Source organism: Neovison vison, chromosome 11 (assembly GCF_020171115.1).
Source record: "Neovison vison isolate M4711 chromosome 11, ASM_NN_V1, whole genome shotgun sequence".
Taxonomy (NCBI): Eukaryota; Metazoa; Chordata; class Mammalia; order Carnivora; family Mustelidae; genus Neogale; species Neogale vison.
The window spans coordinates 78,242,547-78,256,490 of record NC_058101.1 but is presented as its reverse complement, the minus strand read 5'-3'; the positions used below and the strand labels follow the sequence as shown (position 1 = coordinate 78,256,490).

General features: G+C 37.7%; 1 protein-coding gene across 1 annotated transcript in view; it reads left to right on the top strand.

Annotated features, from left to right (window-relative positions):
• Nucleotides 1-11,712, top strand: part of PCDH10 (protocadherin 10) — a 64,441-nt gene extending 52,729 nt beyond the window's left edge. The window contains exon 5 of the mRNA XM_044268195.1: nt 11,226-11,712. Within this exon, the coding sequence (XP_044124130.1) occupies nt 11,226-11,293 (68 nt within the window). The 3' untranslated portion in view covers nt 11,294-11,712. The remainder of the gene's footprint in view (nt 1-11,225) is intronic.
• The last annotated feature ends 2,232 nt before the right edge of the window (nt 11,713-13,944 follow it).

Below are 13,944 nucleotides of genomic sequence, written 5' to 3'. Positions count from 1 at the left end.
AATCAAATGACAGTCTCTGCTGTATTTTACTTCATTTTCTCTGTGGTAACATTATTATTATAACCATTTAAATTAAAACTCTTAAGTTGAAATTTTTCTTTATGATTATTTGGAAATAATTCTACAAATACATAATATGTAAACTAGAAATATTTTGAAATGTTTTCTTTTTTCTCCTGTGCAACTTTGACTAGTGTTTATGCCAAAAGTGATCTTGACTAATTTAAAAAGGAGGCAGATTAAGTCAAAACCTCTGGCTCTTTTTGTGACATGCCTGACACTACATAATGAAGAGGAAGACATATAAATAAAAATAAACAAGACATGATAATTGTAAAGTAGTTATTTATCTTTTATCTGTTTATCTTTTTTTTATCTACTTATCTTCTATTATCTGTTTGACCTGTATTCATCAACTCCTATTTAAACTCTATTAGCAATTAATTTTCTTTTCTCTTTTCTTTTTAAGTGGACCCCATGGAATAATAAACTTTTAGTGCAGAGCAGGTCCTTGAAAATATTCTTGTCCTTAACCTACCTATGAAGCAAATGAGACAAATATAGACCAACTGATGGAAGAACATAACCATAAATGTAAGGTCCAAACACTTTCTCTTGACTGAATTCTTAACCTATGCCAGGCTACATCTCTAGTCTCTGTGTCTTATTTTAACTTGAAATTCTAGGAGTAACTATATTTGAAAATATAAAAATAAGCTATAGCATCTAGAACTTCACTTTATATTTTTAAATTTCAATGCTCTCCCTCCGCCACATGCTCATTTCTAAGGATGATTCCCATGTAGAAGGTACCATGAAATGTGGCCTAAGAAACTAAAGACAGTTCTGACTGTCCTTTTATGATTTATATTTAGAATAAACTGTTTTAATATATGCATTTTTATTCCTCTTAACCACCATGCTATGTTGGCAGTGAATAAGCAAAACTAGAGTCAAATAGAAGTACATCTCCCAGATAAATGTTATTAAAAACTGCTGCTTCATTGAGAATAGGTGTGGATAAACTGACCTTACAAAATCATCATAATCCCAGCTAATAAATTCACCCAACCTAGCTCAACTTACTTCAACTAATTTAGTCAAAAAAAGTAGTCAAGTAAAGGGTGATTTTAATCGTCAGCTATCCATCACATTGGCAAGGGAGGGATTTCCACCTTAGGGTTTTGGAGATAGGGAACATGCAACATCTGATGCTAGAGAGACAGACAAAATTGACAACAATTTATGAATCACATATACTCACAGACCGGGGAGGACATCACACTATGGGGGGTAGGGTAGGGAGACTATAAGAAGCAGGCTTTTTTGGTATCAAAAGGGAGGGGTTCTGCTTCCTCCTCTCTCTCTGCCTGCCTCTCTGCCTACTTGTGATCTCTCTCTGTCAAATAAATAAATAAAATCTTTAAAAAATAATTAAAAAAAAGGGGGCGCCTGGGTGGCTCAGTGGGTTAAGCCACTGCCTTTGGCTCAGGTCATGATCTCGGGTCCTGGGATCGAGGTCCGCATTGGGCTCTCTGCTCAGCAGGGAGCCTGCTTCCTCCTCTCTCTCTGCCTGTCTCTCTGCCTACTTGTGATCTCTCTCTGTCAAATAAACAAATAAAATCTTAAAAAAAAAAAATTTAAAAAAGGGAGGAGTTCTCTCTGGTTTCTGCTGGAGGATGTTACCAGGGAGAATTCAATGGAGCTAACAGAGAAATGAAGCCACACTACTTAAAATCAGCTGTAATCTGTCCCCCTGATAGGCAGAGCTGTTTGGCCAGGGGATCGTATCTTCCTGAGAATGAGAAAGGTGAGGTTAGACCATTCAAGGTACTCCTAGATAGGCCTGATGGCAAGATAGAACATAATATTGGGCTTTAATTTTAGTCCTTATACTTTAATTGACTCCTTGCTATCTTGATACCAATTTTTACCTTGGTGATGAACTGAGATTTCTAGGTAGTAGAAGTACCTCTCCAGGACATGAAGTAGGCACTTGACCAGGAAGAAGACAGTGTGAGGAGAAAAATAAATATTTTGAGTTGCTTCCTAGGCATTTCAGAATATGATAACCCTGTTCTTGCAGAGAGTCTGGATGTTTAGATAAGGACCTGAGCTTAGGATTCCCACCAGAAGTTCCCACTTTGCTCTTCCTGGGACACCTTTTAAACTAACCACTTAGAATTAAGCCAGTGAAAAGTCAGTGATCGTCCACTGCAACCCCTTTTTAGGTGCTTGCTACCCCGTTCTCAATCGCCTGCTTACTCATGGCCTGGGACAGGGATCTGCCTTTCCTGGCTCTTTGACCACAGTCCTGAGATTTGTAAGTAATAAATCTCGTGACTTCACTTCCTTTGTGTGAGTGTACTGAAACTGTTTTTGATCAGAATGACTGTGGTTTCACTTTCACAAAGTGGGAGCTTAGATACTGAAGGAGATATCTGCCAAATTTGGGAGGATGGCTTATGCCTCTTCATTCAGCAGATCATAAACTGTATATTTTCTTTTTTTTTTTTTTTTTCTTTTTTTTTTTTTCCCAATTTATTTATTTTCAGAAAAACAGTATTCATTATTTTTTCACCACACCCAGTGCTCCATGCAAGCTGTGCCCTCTATAATACCCACCACCTGGTACCCCAACCTCCCACCCACCCGCCACTTCAAACCCCTCAGATTGTTTTTCAGAGTCCATAGTCTCTCATGGTTCATCTCCCCTTCCAATTTACCCAAAAGCACATACCCTCCCCAATGTCCATAACCCTACCCCCCTTCTCCCAACTCCCCTCCCCCCAGCAACCCACAGTTTTTTTGGTGAGATTAAGAGTCACTTATGGTTTGTCTCCCTCCCTATCCCATCTTGTTTCATGGATTCTTCTCCTACCCACTTAAGCCCCCATGTTGCATCACCACTTCCTCATATCAGGGAGATCATATGATATTTGTCTTTCTCCGCTTGACTTATTTCGCTAAGCATGATACGCTCTAGTTCCATCCATGTTGTCGCAAATGGCAAGATTTCGTTTCTTTTGATGGCTGCATAGTATTCCATTGTGTATATATACCACATCTTCTTGATCCATTCATCTGTTGATGGACATCTAGGTTCTTTCCATAGTTTGGCTATTGTGGACATTGCTGCTATAAACATTCGGGTGCACGTGCCCCTTCGGATCACTACGTTTGTATCTTTAGGGTAAATACCCAGTAGTGCAATTGCTGGGTCATAGGGCAGTTCTATTTTCAACATTTTGAGGAACCTCCATACTGTTTTCCAGAGTGGTTGCACCAGCTTGCATTCCCACCAACAGTGTAGGAGGGTTCCCCTTTCTCCGCATCCTCGCCAGCATCTGTCATTTCCTGACTTGTTGATTTTAGCCATTCTGACTGGTGTGAGGTGATATCTCATTGTGGTTTTGATTTGTATTTCCCTGATGCCGAGTGATATGGAGCACTTTTTCATGTGTCTGTTGGCCATCTGGATGTCTTCTTTGCAGAAACGTCTGTTCATGTCCTCTGCCCATTTCTTGATCGGATTATTTGTTCTTTGGGTGTTGAGTTTGTTAAGTTCTTTATAGATTTTGGACACTAGTCCTTTATCTGATATGTCGTTTGCAAATATCTTCTCCCATTCTGTCAGTTGTCTTTTGGTTTTGTTAACTGTTTCCTTTGCTGTGCAAAAGCTTTTGATTTTGATGAAATCCCAAAAGTTCATTTTTGCCCTTGCTTCCCTTGCCTTTGGCGATGTTCCTAGGAAGATGTTGCTGCGGCTGAGGTCGAAGAGGTTGCTGCCTGTGTTCTCCTCAAGGATTTTGATGGATTCCTTTCTCACATTGAGGTCCTTAATCCATTTTGAATCTATTTTTGTGTGTGGTGTAAGGAAATGGTCCAATTTCATTTTTCTGCACGTGGCTGTCCAATTTTCCCAACACCATTTATTAAAGAGGCTGTCTTTTTTCCATTGGACATTCTTTCCTGCTTTGTCGAAGATTAGTTGACCATAGAGTTGAGGGTCTATTTCTGGGCTCTCTATTCTGTTCCATTGGTCTATGTGTCTGTTTTTGTGCCAGTACCATGCTGTCTTGATGATGACAGCTTTGTAATAAAGCTTGAAGTCCGGAATTGTGATGCCACCAACTTTGGCTTTGTTTTTCAATATCCCTTTGGCTATTCGAGGTCTTTTCTGGTTCCATATAAATTTTAAAATTATTTGTTCCATTTCTTTGAAAAAGATGGATGGTACTTTGATAGGAATTGCATTAAATGTGTAGATTGCTTTAGGTAGCATAGACATTTTCACAATATTTATTCTTCTGTGGGACACAACAAAGGCAGTCCTGAGAGGAAAATATATAGCGGTACAAGCTTTTCTCAAGAAACAAGAAAGGTCTCAGGTACACAACCTTACCCTACACCTAAAGGAGCTGGAGAAAGAACAAGAAAGAAACCCTAAGCCCAGCAGGAGAAGAGAAATCATAAAGATCAGAGCAGAAATCAATGAAATAGAAACCAAAAAAACAATAGAACAAATCAACAAAACTAGGGGCTGGTTCTTTGAAAGAATTAATAAAATTGATAAACCCTTGGCCAGACTTATCAAAAAGAAAAGAGAAAGGACCCAAATAAATAAAATCATGAATGAAAGAGGAGAGATCACAACTAACACCAAAGAAATACAAACTATTATAAGAACATACTATGAGCAACTCTACGCCAACAAATTTGACAATCTGGAAGAAATGGATGCATTCCTAGAAACATATAAACTACCAAAATTGAACCAGGAAGAAATAGAAAGCCTGAACAGACCCATAACCAGTAAGGAGATTGAAACAGTCATTAAAAATCTCCAAACAAACAAAAGCCCAGGGCCAGATGGCTTCCCGGGGGAATTCTACCAAACATTTAAAGAAGAACTAATTCCTATTCTCCTGAAACTGTTCCAAAAAATAGAAATGGAAGGAAAACTCCCAAACTCATTTTATGAGGCCAGCATCACCTTGATCCCAAAACCAGACAAGGATCCCATCAAAAAAGAGAGCTATAGACCAATATCCTTGATGAACACAGATGCAAAAATTCTCACCAAAATACTAGCCAATAGGATTCAACAGTACATTAAAAGGATTATTCACCACGACCAAGTGGGATTTATCCCAGGGCTGCAAGGTTGGTTCAACATCCGCAAATCAGTCAATGTGATACAACACATCAATAAAAGAAAGAACAAGAACCATATGATACTCTCAATAGATGCTGAAAAAGCATTTGACAAAGTACAGCATCCCTTCCTGATCAAAACCCTTCAAAGTGTAGGGATAGAGGGCACATACCTCAATATCATCAAAGCCATCTATGAAAAACCCACTGCAAATATCATTCTCAATGGAGAAAAACTGAAAGCTTTTCCACTAAGGTCAGGAACACGGCAGGGATGTCCATTATCACCACTGCTATTCAACATAGTACTAGAAGTCCTAGCCTCAGCAATCAGACAACAAAAGGAAATTAAAGGCATCCAAATCGGCAAAGAAGAAGTCAAATTATCACTCTTCGCAGATGATATGATACTCTATGTGGAAAACCCAAAAGACTCCACTCCAAAACTGCTAGAACTTATACAGGAATTCAGTAAAGTGTCAGGATATAACATAAACTGTATATTTTCAATTGAATGCATCAGCCATGGGTCTCCCCAACACAGAGGGCCACATAGTGAGGTGAACTTCAAAAATATGAACTTTAGAGGTTTTTCCCTTAGAGGTTTTTCCCTTTATGGCCAATAAAGGAAATTGAGGAACATGTGTGGCATTAGTACAGGGAGTGCATGTCCCTAGGGAATGTGGATTTAAACTAATTCATGCCTGTGGCAATAACAGTGTTATTTGCTTTCTTTGGAATTCTTTGAAGGAGGCATTAAACCTCTCAACTAAACTGGCAGCCTGAGGCCTATAGGGGACATGGAAGTTGTATTGAATGTCTTCTTCCAAAGCCCAACAGTGTCTGTTTTGAGAAGTGAAATGAATGCCTTAGTCATTATCAATAACCTCTGAAATTCCAAAGGGGAGAATAAGAATGTTCGAGTGAGGCCAAATTGTGGCCTTAGTACACATAGTGACATCTGTTCCTTTGATTTATATTTTAGGTCTCTGTGAAACAAGAGATTGCTAGAGTTCTTTACCTCTAAGGGAGCAATTCTTATAAAATACACCAAGAGTTTAGAAAAATGTACATATGGAGCCATTTTCTGGCCAAGGTATCTGGTGCTAAGATGACTGCCTGATATAGAGTCAACTGTGCTGACCCTTAGATCCTGCATTATCTGGGACATCCTAGATAAGGAGTAAAAAGCAGAACATTCCACCAGGTTCCATCATATGTAATGGTGGCAATATGTTCCATAAAGTGTATAAACTCCATTAATGATTCACTAACTTGCTCCTATGGGGCTTTCCACGTTGCTAAGGGGGCTGGGAGAGAGTTGACCTCCTCTAACACCGTGGTAGCTAGCAAGGATCTGAGGAGAGGTGAGGTTAGACCTTCCTGAAGATAGGTTATGTCAGAGGGTCAGATTTGACTCCAGCTTATAGAATGGAGGGCTTGATAACTATGCAAATCTTGTGAGTGCTGGTTCCTTGACCCAAGGCGTAATGAGCAGCATGGTATGGAAGAATAGATGCTCAAGGTCTGTGAGAGTCTGTTTGTAGAGGAGCTCGGTATGTGGCCAACAACTACCACTGTTAGTCAGTTTGCTAATTGAGTGGTCAAGCCCCATGATTAGATGATTAACCCTTTGGCCTGCTGGTAGCCAGCAGCACGAAGACAAGTCCAGACACATTGGCTATGACGTTTCATTGAAACAGCAGTTGTGTCACCTCCTCCATTATTTGGGGAGAGCCTGGTACCCCATGTTCTTTCCCCTTCTTCTTCTTTTTTTTTTTTTTTTTCCCCATCAGTGCCTGGTCCATAGGTTGCCTGAAATGTATACTTGGGATAGCAAGCAAGGGGAACAGCAGCACAGGAAATGGGCAAGGTATCTATACTTGCCCAAACAATTCTTATTAAGTGACTTAGGTGTCATGATTAATTCTCACTAGGGAGGTGATCTTCTTCCTTTGCACAAAGCTCATAATGAGCCACCCCTTAACTCCCCCTGAAGGTGGACAATCACAATAATGTCCAGATGGCTGCCCCAAGTAGTTAGTGATGGTTCTCAAGTTAGATGCAGTGACCAGAGAGCTCTAGCTTATCTTTGTAAGTGGAACAGAAGCACTAGCTGATCGGGTAAAGTTTTGTATTGTCACTGCCATTACAGGCAGAAGTCCTAGAGACTCTTGCTAGACATAGACTGACTCCAGTAGAACATATGCTAAGGAATTGTTAATTAACAATAGATCTCTTCTTGAGGACAAGAGCATTCTGTGGTGGGAAGGGAGGGCAATATCTGCTAAAGACAATACAGTGGCCAATAGGCCAAAGTGCAAGTCCACCAGCAATGTCAGTTTGGTCCCAGGCAGCCATGCCTATATCATGAAACCATTTAGCTATCCAGGAGCAGTTAATTTAAGCTGACCGTGTGTCCTTGATCATGGTTGTATCATCATGTAAAGAGTTGTTTTACTTACCTCTTCATCACCCCTTTGGTGAGGGAGAAATTACTGTCCTAGAGTTATGGGGTTGGAAAATATGTAGCACCCAATACTGGACAGAAGAAACCAACAGCAATTTACTAGTCAGAGCCTTGGAGAGGAAAGTGGCAGGAAGGATGCTGCGCATGGCCATAAGGGATTGCATTCAGTAACAGAGTGAATAGCCAGGGGCTGCAGGAGGTATGCTTTGTAATATCAGTGGGGAGGCATTCCTTGGTTCTGGTGAGATAGGATTGGCTTGTTTGAATTGGCTTGTTCTATAAGCGAGCAAGGAACTGACACCCACCCTCAACTGGTCCCCCTGATAAGTAGGGTTGTTTGGTTAGGTGATCTTGTCTTTGGGAGCAGAAAGGAGTGAGAAACTTGGGAGTTAGGTTATTTAAAGTCTTCCTTGTTGTGCCAGATGTCAAGGCAACACATACATTGGGCTTAATTTTGTTTATACCATAAGAGTGAGTGGTATGCTGTTGGAGAGGACCAAAATCTTGAACAATTTAAGTCTTGGTTAGGCTTGCTTCAAGACAAATTTGTCAGATATTAAGTTTAAGTTTTTTTTTTTTTTTTTTTTTATTATTTATAAACATATATTTTTATCCCCAGGGGTACAGGTCTGTGAATCGCCAGGTTTACACACTTCACAGCACTCACCAAAGCATATACCCTCCCCAATGTCCATAACCCTACCCCCCTTCTCCCAACCCCCCTCCCCCCAGCAACCCTCAGTTTGTTTTGTGAGATTAAGATTCACTTATGGTTTGTCTCCCTCCCTATCCCATCTTGTTTCATTAAGTTTTTCCTGCATTGCCTTCCAAAATAGAACATTTTCCTGCATTGCCTTCCAAAATAGAACATTTTCCAAAGTAGAAACTAAACTTTTTATGAGCATAGGTCCCCCAGCTCCTATGGAAACTTATGGGAGGATCTCTTTGTCATCAAGTTCTGAAATTTCATAGTTATCACATGATTTGATGTAGATCTGTTTCCATCTGAATTTCGGATACTTAGTAAACTCTTTCAGTCTTTACACCCAACCTTTCAGTTTTTGGAAATTTTCTTGAATTATTGCTTTCATCATTTCTTCCCTTACTTCTTTTCATCTTTTTTTTAATCCCTTAATATTTAGATATTGAACCTCCTCTACTGACCTACCAATTTTCTTCACTTTTTCTTTCCTACTTTCCACAGTTTTTTAATCTACTTTCTCAGAAATGTTCTTATCTTTATCTTTCAAACTTCTACTGAGCTTTTTATTTCATTATATTATTATTAAGACCAAGAGTTTTTTTTAATGTTTTCTCAATATTCCTCTCTAAAGGTATTTTGAACTCTTTTCATATACAATATTTTCTCTTATTCACCTGAAGAGATTAATGATAGCTTATATTACATTTTATTTTCTTGCAATAGTGTCTCTTTCCAGGAATCTACAGTAGATATTTTTTTTTTTTTTTTGCCAGTGTCTGATGATGCTTAGCTGTGTGTCTGTAATTAAAAATGATACTCTAAAAGGCTGAAGGTAAACTCTGCCCTTGTGTGGAAAACTTGTTGAGTATGTTTGTCTATAGGATGATCTTGCTGGATCATGTAATTGAGGAAAACCCAAAGTCAATATGTTTGGTATATTTTTCTTCTTAGACTAGTTAGAGGTATCCAGAGAAATATGTTCAGATCTTCTGCCTGGAAGTATAAGCCTTTGTACTTGCATTCTGAAAGTTAATTGGAGAAAGATGTCTGGGAGACTCAAGAGTCTAAGTTTTCTGGGTATGATGATCTCACATTAAACCGTACCTGCTGTCTTCCAATGTAGGCACCTCTGTTTTAACCTCCTTAGAGAATAAATTTCCTGTCTTCTAACCAGAGAGGATAATTGATCACCTACATATGCACAGTCGATGAGAGAAACCTGGAGTTTAATTGCTTCTCAATGACATTTTTTGATCCTTCTCTTTATTTTTATATTCACTCCCACTTCAGAACTAATTTGTTCTATTAATTCCTTAGCCTTTGGAATATTCTGTGGGATAAATCAGATTTCTTTCCTCATACTCTTAACTTCCAGCTCAAGATTACATATTTTTAAAACTAGTACTTTGATAGCAACTTACTGATCCACTTCCAAACTTCCAAAATGTTGTTATAACTGTTTGCTCACTTGTTTCTTTGTCTTTTGCTTGTTCTTATAGGCTTTTCTGCAGAAAATGTTCTTTTCATTTATGTGAGGTTTTATGAAAAGCAAAGGTTTGTGCATGAATTCATCTCTTCTCTCTTTAAATGGAAGCTTAAAAATAAGCTTTCACATAATGAGCTAAGTCTTACAACACAAAGTCATGAAAAAATCGGTTCTTAGATTATGGAGAGTTTGTGGGATTCTTGCTAGAAGTACATATTTCTTTATTGTTAGAACCATATAAAAGACACATACATGCTTCACATTTGGTTACATTTGGGAATTAATATTTTAAATGTAAGATATACATATTTCTCTTTATATATCAATAAATGAAATTATAAAAAATAATATGCAATTTCTATTTCTTAAATGTGACTATTACAATGACTTATTTTTCTTTTGGTTTGTAACAAGTTTAACATTATTTTGAGTTTTAACATTGATAAACTTTAAACTTGAGCTTTAGATTGATAATGGTAAAACCAAGTAGATGATATGCATTGTTATATTTGATATAGATTAGAATTGTGATTATTTATTCAATTGTTTTTAAGACTATAATTATGTATGAATATACATTTTGAACCTGATAGTGCTTTTCTCTTATATTAGTTTATTCACCATATTATTCTATTTTGAATAATGCCGGAAATTAGTGTCCAACCGTATCAGGCAACTTGCAAGCTTTAGTACTTGAGGTCAATTTAATTACACTGTGCATGACAGAAACTAGGCCATTTGGGTATTGCCTTTGCCACCAGCAATTGACACCTGAGTGTTAATGAGCCGGTAATTAAGAGCTGGCACATACAGACACATTTTACTGTTTGGGACTAGGATAACCATATGCTACATAACTTCTGTGCTAAGTATTTTGCTAGCTTCAGAATTTACACAATTATGTTTGTAAGGTGTTTTTTTTTTTTTTTTTTAATCTTTCTTTTGCCATGGTAAAAAACAAAAAAAGATTAACAAAGAGTTACTTTAAAGATTTAAAATAACCATACTTGTCATTTTCTAGTTATGAAATGTTTGAAAACTACTAAAGGCATATTTGGAAAGCAGATATCTGGAAAAAATAAATTTGTGGAGTGGCAATCACTTTCAGTTTAAAACCACAACTACAGGACTTAACATTTTCAAAAGTCTTCTGTAATATAACAAAATACCAAAAGCAACTTAACATGAATGTAATATGTAGGGTAGGCAGCCTCTAGGATGGCCCATAATGATTATCACCTCCAGGTATTGAACTCTTGAGTATCCCCCTTCTCCTGAAAGTAGTTGAGCTATGGAACCCACTTCTATGAAACAGAATTTGGTTCTGGTGTTAGATTATTTAAAGGTTATGTTTTCCGTCTTGGGACTCTCCTTGTACACTTTCTCATTCTCTTCTGAATTGCTTGCAGAGATGTGGAGGCAGCTCTGTGGTGAGACCCATGTGTCACGAGATCGAGGCCCTTCAACAAACACATGAATGAACTCTGAAGCAGACGCCCTTTCCCAAATTGCATCTTCAGAGGAGACCACACCTTCTGTCAACAGCTTGAGTGCCATCTCAAAGGAGCCCTCAGGCAGAGGTTCCCAGTTAAAGTGCACTAAGGGTTTTGAATCATACAAATTTGGAGTATAGTGTTTTCCAGCAACATATAACTAATACAATATGGAATTGGCAATCCTATTGTCTGCCATAGCAATATGAATTATTGATTTTTCTGATGTGATGTGTATAATCAAACAATATGTATAATGTACCTGCATCATGTTTTTGCTGTCCTCTCCAATTTTCCTTTCTTACTCTCCTCCTCCCTACCTCACAAAAATAGTCCCCAACACTTTCTTGATTAATCTTCTATTGGTTTAAAAAAAATAAAACTGTTCTCATCAGATGAAAAATGTATTAACTTTTGTGAATTTTAGTTGTGGGAATTACTTCTAATTTTCTTCTTTGAAAGAGTTTGCTTTTCCATCGAACCCTCTGTAGGACATAGAGCCTTTTATATGCAGATTGATATAATTATGCTTTGAAATAGCTTTGAATTCCCTGTAGCTTAAACTGAGAACATGAAAGGCCAAATGTTATATCGAACTGAAGGATATAAAAGTGCACGTACATCAATCCAAAATGAGATATAGAAATGAACAGCTCTTTACACTGTGATGTCAGTTTTTGACAGATTATTGAAGGATCTTTATAACTGCCGAGACTGCTTTGGGTAGCATGAAAACTCTGTCTGGGGATAGTCTTATCAGTTTGTATTTTTTATTCTTTCAATACCAAAAGGTGAGTAGATGTTAAGTGAAACAAGAGAAATACTCTCTGACAAAAGCTTTAACTCTCTTCCCCAAAGATGACATCTGGCCCCAAATGGTAAAACGTAGTGTGACGCGATGATGGAATCATCCACCCAATCTGTCATGCTAGAGCTGGCAGCCTGGATGAGGAGGTTACATTTTAGGAAGTCGACAGAAAACCCACTTGGCAATCGTCACCTCCGGAGAGATCCCAGTGACAGACAAGGGTCTCTTCTGCTCAGGAGGGGAGTTTATTGTGCTGGTGACAGACATGTCAAGAGGATTTAAAGCGCCCACATTCTTTCTTGTAACTAACAGGAAGATAAAAGGATAAAAGGAACCCAGTGAATTTTTGTATGTTCAAAACCTTGAAATCAATGCCATGTTTATTTACCAGCAGATTCTAAAACACCTAACTTTTATGTTGAAAGAGTATGTACTGCTCACTCTTAATACCCTAACTGCTTTGCGTTAAGTAAAAGTACATCTTAGAATTGTTCTTTATATCACTCATGAATAGAGCTTTTTTTCCTGCTTAAAGGGCAGAAATTATAATCCAAACAACAGAATGAAGTATGCATCTCATCTGGGTTTGTTAGTAAAGGGGAATAGGTCTTAAAATTGAAGATGAAAAGTTCCTAAATTCTGGTGTTTCTAGAATGTGCAGATATTAAGTAAGTATAATTGAAATCAGATCAAGGGCAAGGGTAAAACTTTGAACAAAATATATACTTTGATACTAATACAGATTCAAGCAGAACTGAGTGGATGATGAATTTAATACTTTTGTATTCAATCTAGGCTAGGGAAATGTATCATGTTTGGTACTTTGCAAAGCTTGCCACTTATTAATCTGCAAAATATATATGAAAGGAGATGATGATAACTTAAACAGTAGTTGTGAAAAAACATAATCGTTAATTAGTTCTGATACTATAATCAAAAAAACATATATACCCATATACTAAAATGTCTCTTTTCAGGAAAGGATTGACATGAATTTAAAAGAAAATTCAAAGGCTTTAAACATGTAACTTAATGTATATATTAGATTAGTACCACTCTTAACATTAATACTATAGAAAATAGACAAACAATATGAAACGGGCAGCATGATGCCTCTGAAATTATTTCAAACTAGATTATCTCCTAGCTCTACTCCTAAAAATCTTACGACCTTGATAGAGTTTTGCAGTTGATTTAGAGACTCAAATCAGTTCTCATATCTCAATTAGGGTCATGAGTCAAGTTTTAGTTGGGAATAATTTAAGAAAAAAGAATCTCCATTTTATAGAGAGAATATATTGGGACCTGCTGGGGAGGGGGGTGGGGCATGGCATACTCATTCTGTTAATGCATGTGAAATCCCCTGTTCAGTAGAAGTTCTGGGTAGGAATAAAAAGTAAACTAAAAAATTCTTGCAATACTGTGAAGGACCTACTAAAATGGTTCTAATTATTAGTGATAAGGAAGGAATAGTTCTATTTTAAGTTATATTGGCAGGTGTGACTAAAAATATTTTCTTGATAAAGGTGGTAAAAGACCATCTCTACCATGAATTTTTTTTAAAAGATTTTATTTATTTATTTGACAGACAGAGATCACAAGTAGGTAGAGAGAAGCAGGCAGAGAAAAGGAGGGGAAAGCAGGCTCCCTGCTGAGCAGGGATCCTGATGCAGGGCTCAATCCCAGGACCCTGAGATCATGACTTGAGTGGAAGGCAGAGGCTTAACCCACTGAGCACCAGGCACCCCTCTACCGTGAATTTTTATACAATTTCAAATTGTGGCACAAAGCAAAGTTAACACAGAGGACTCACATTAAAAGCAAGAC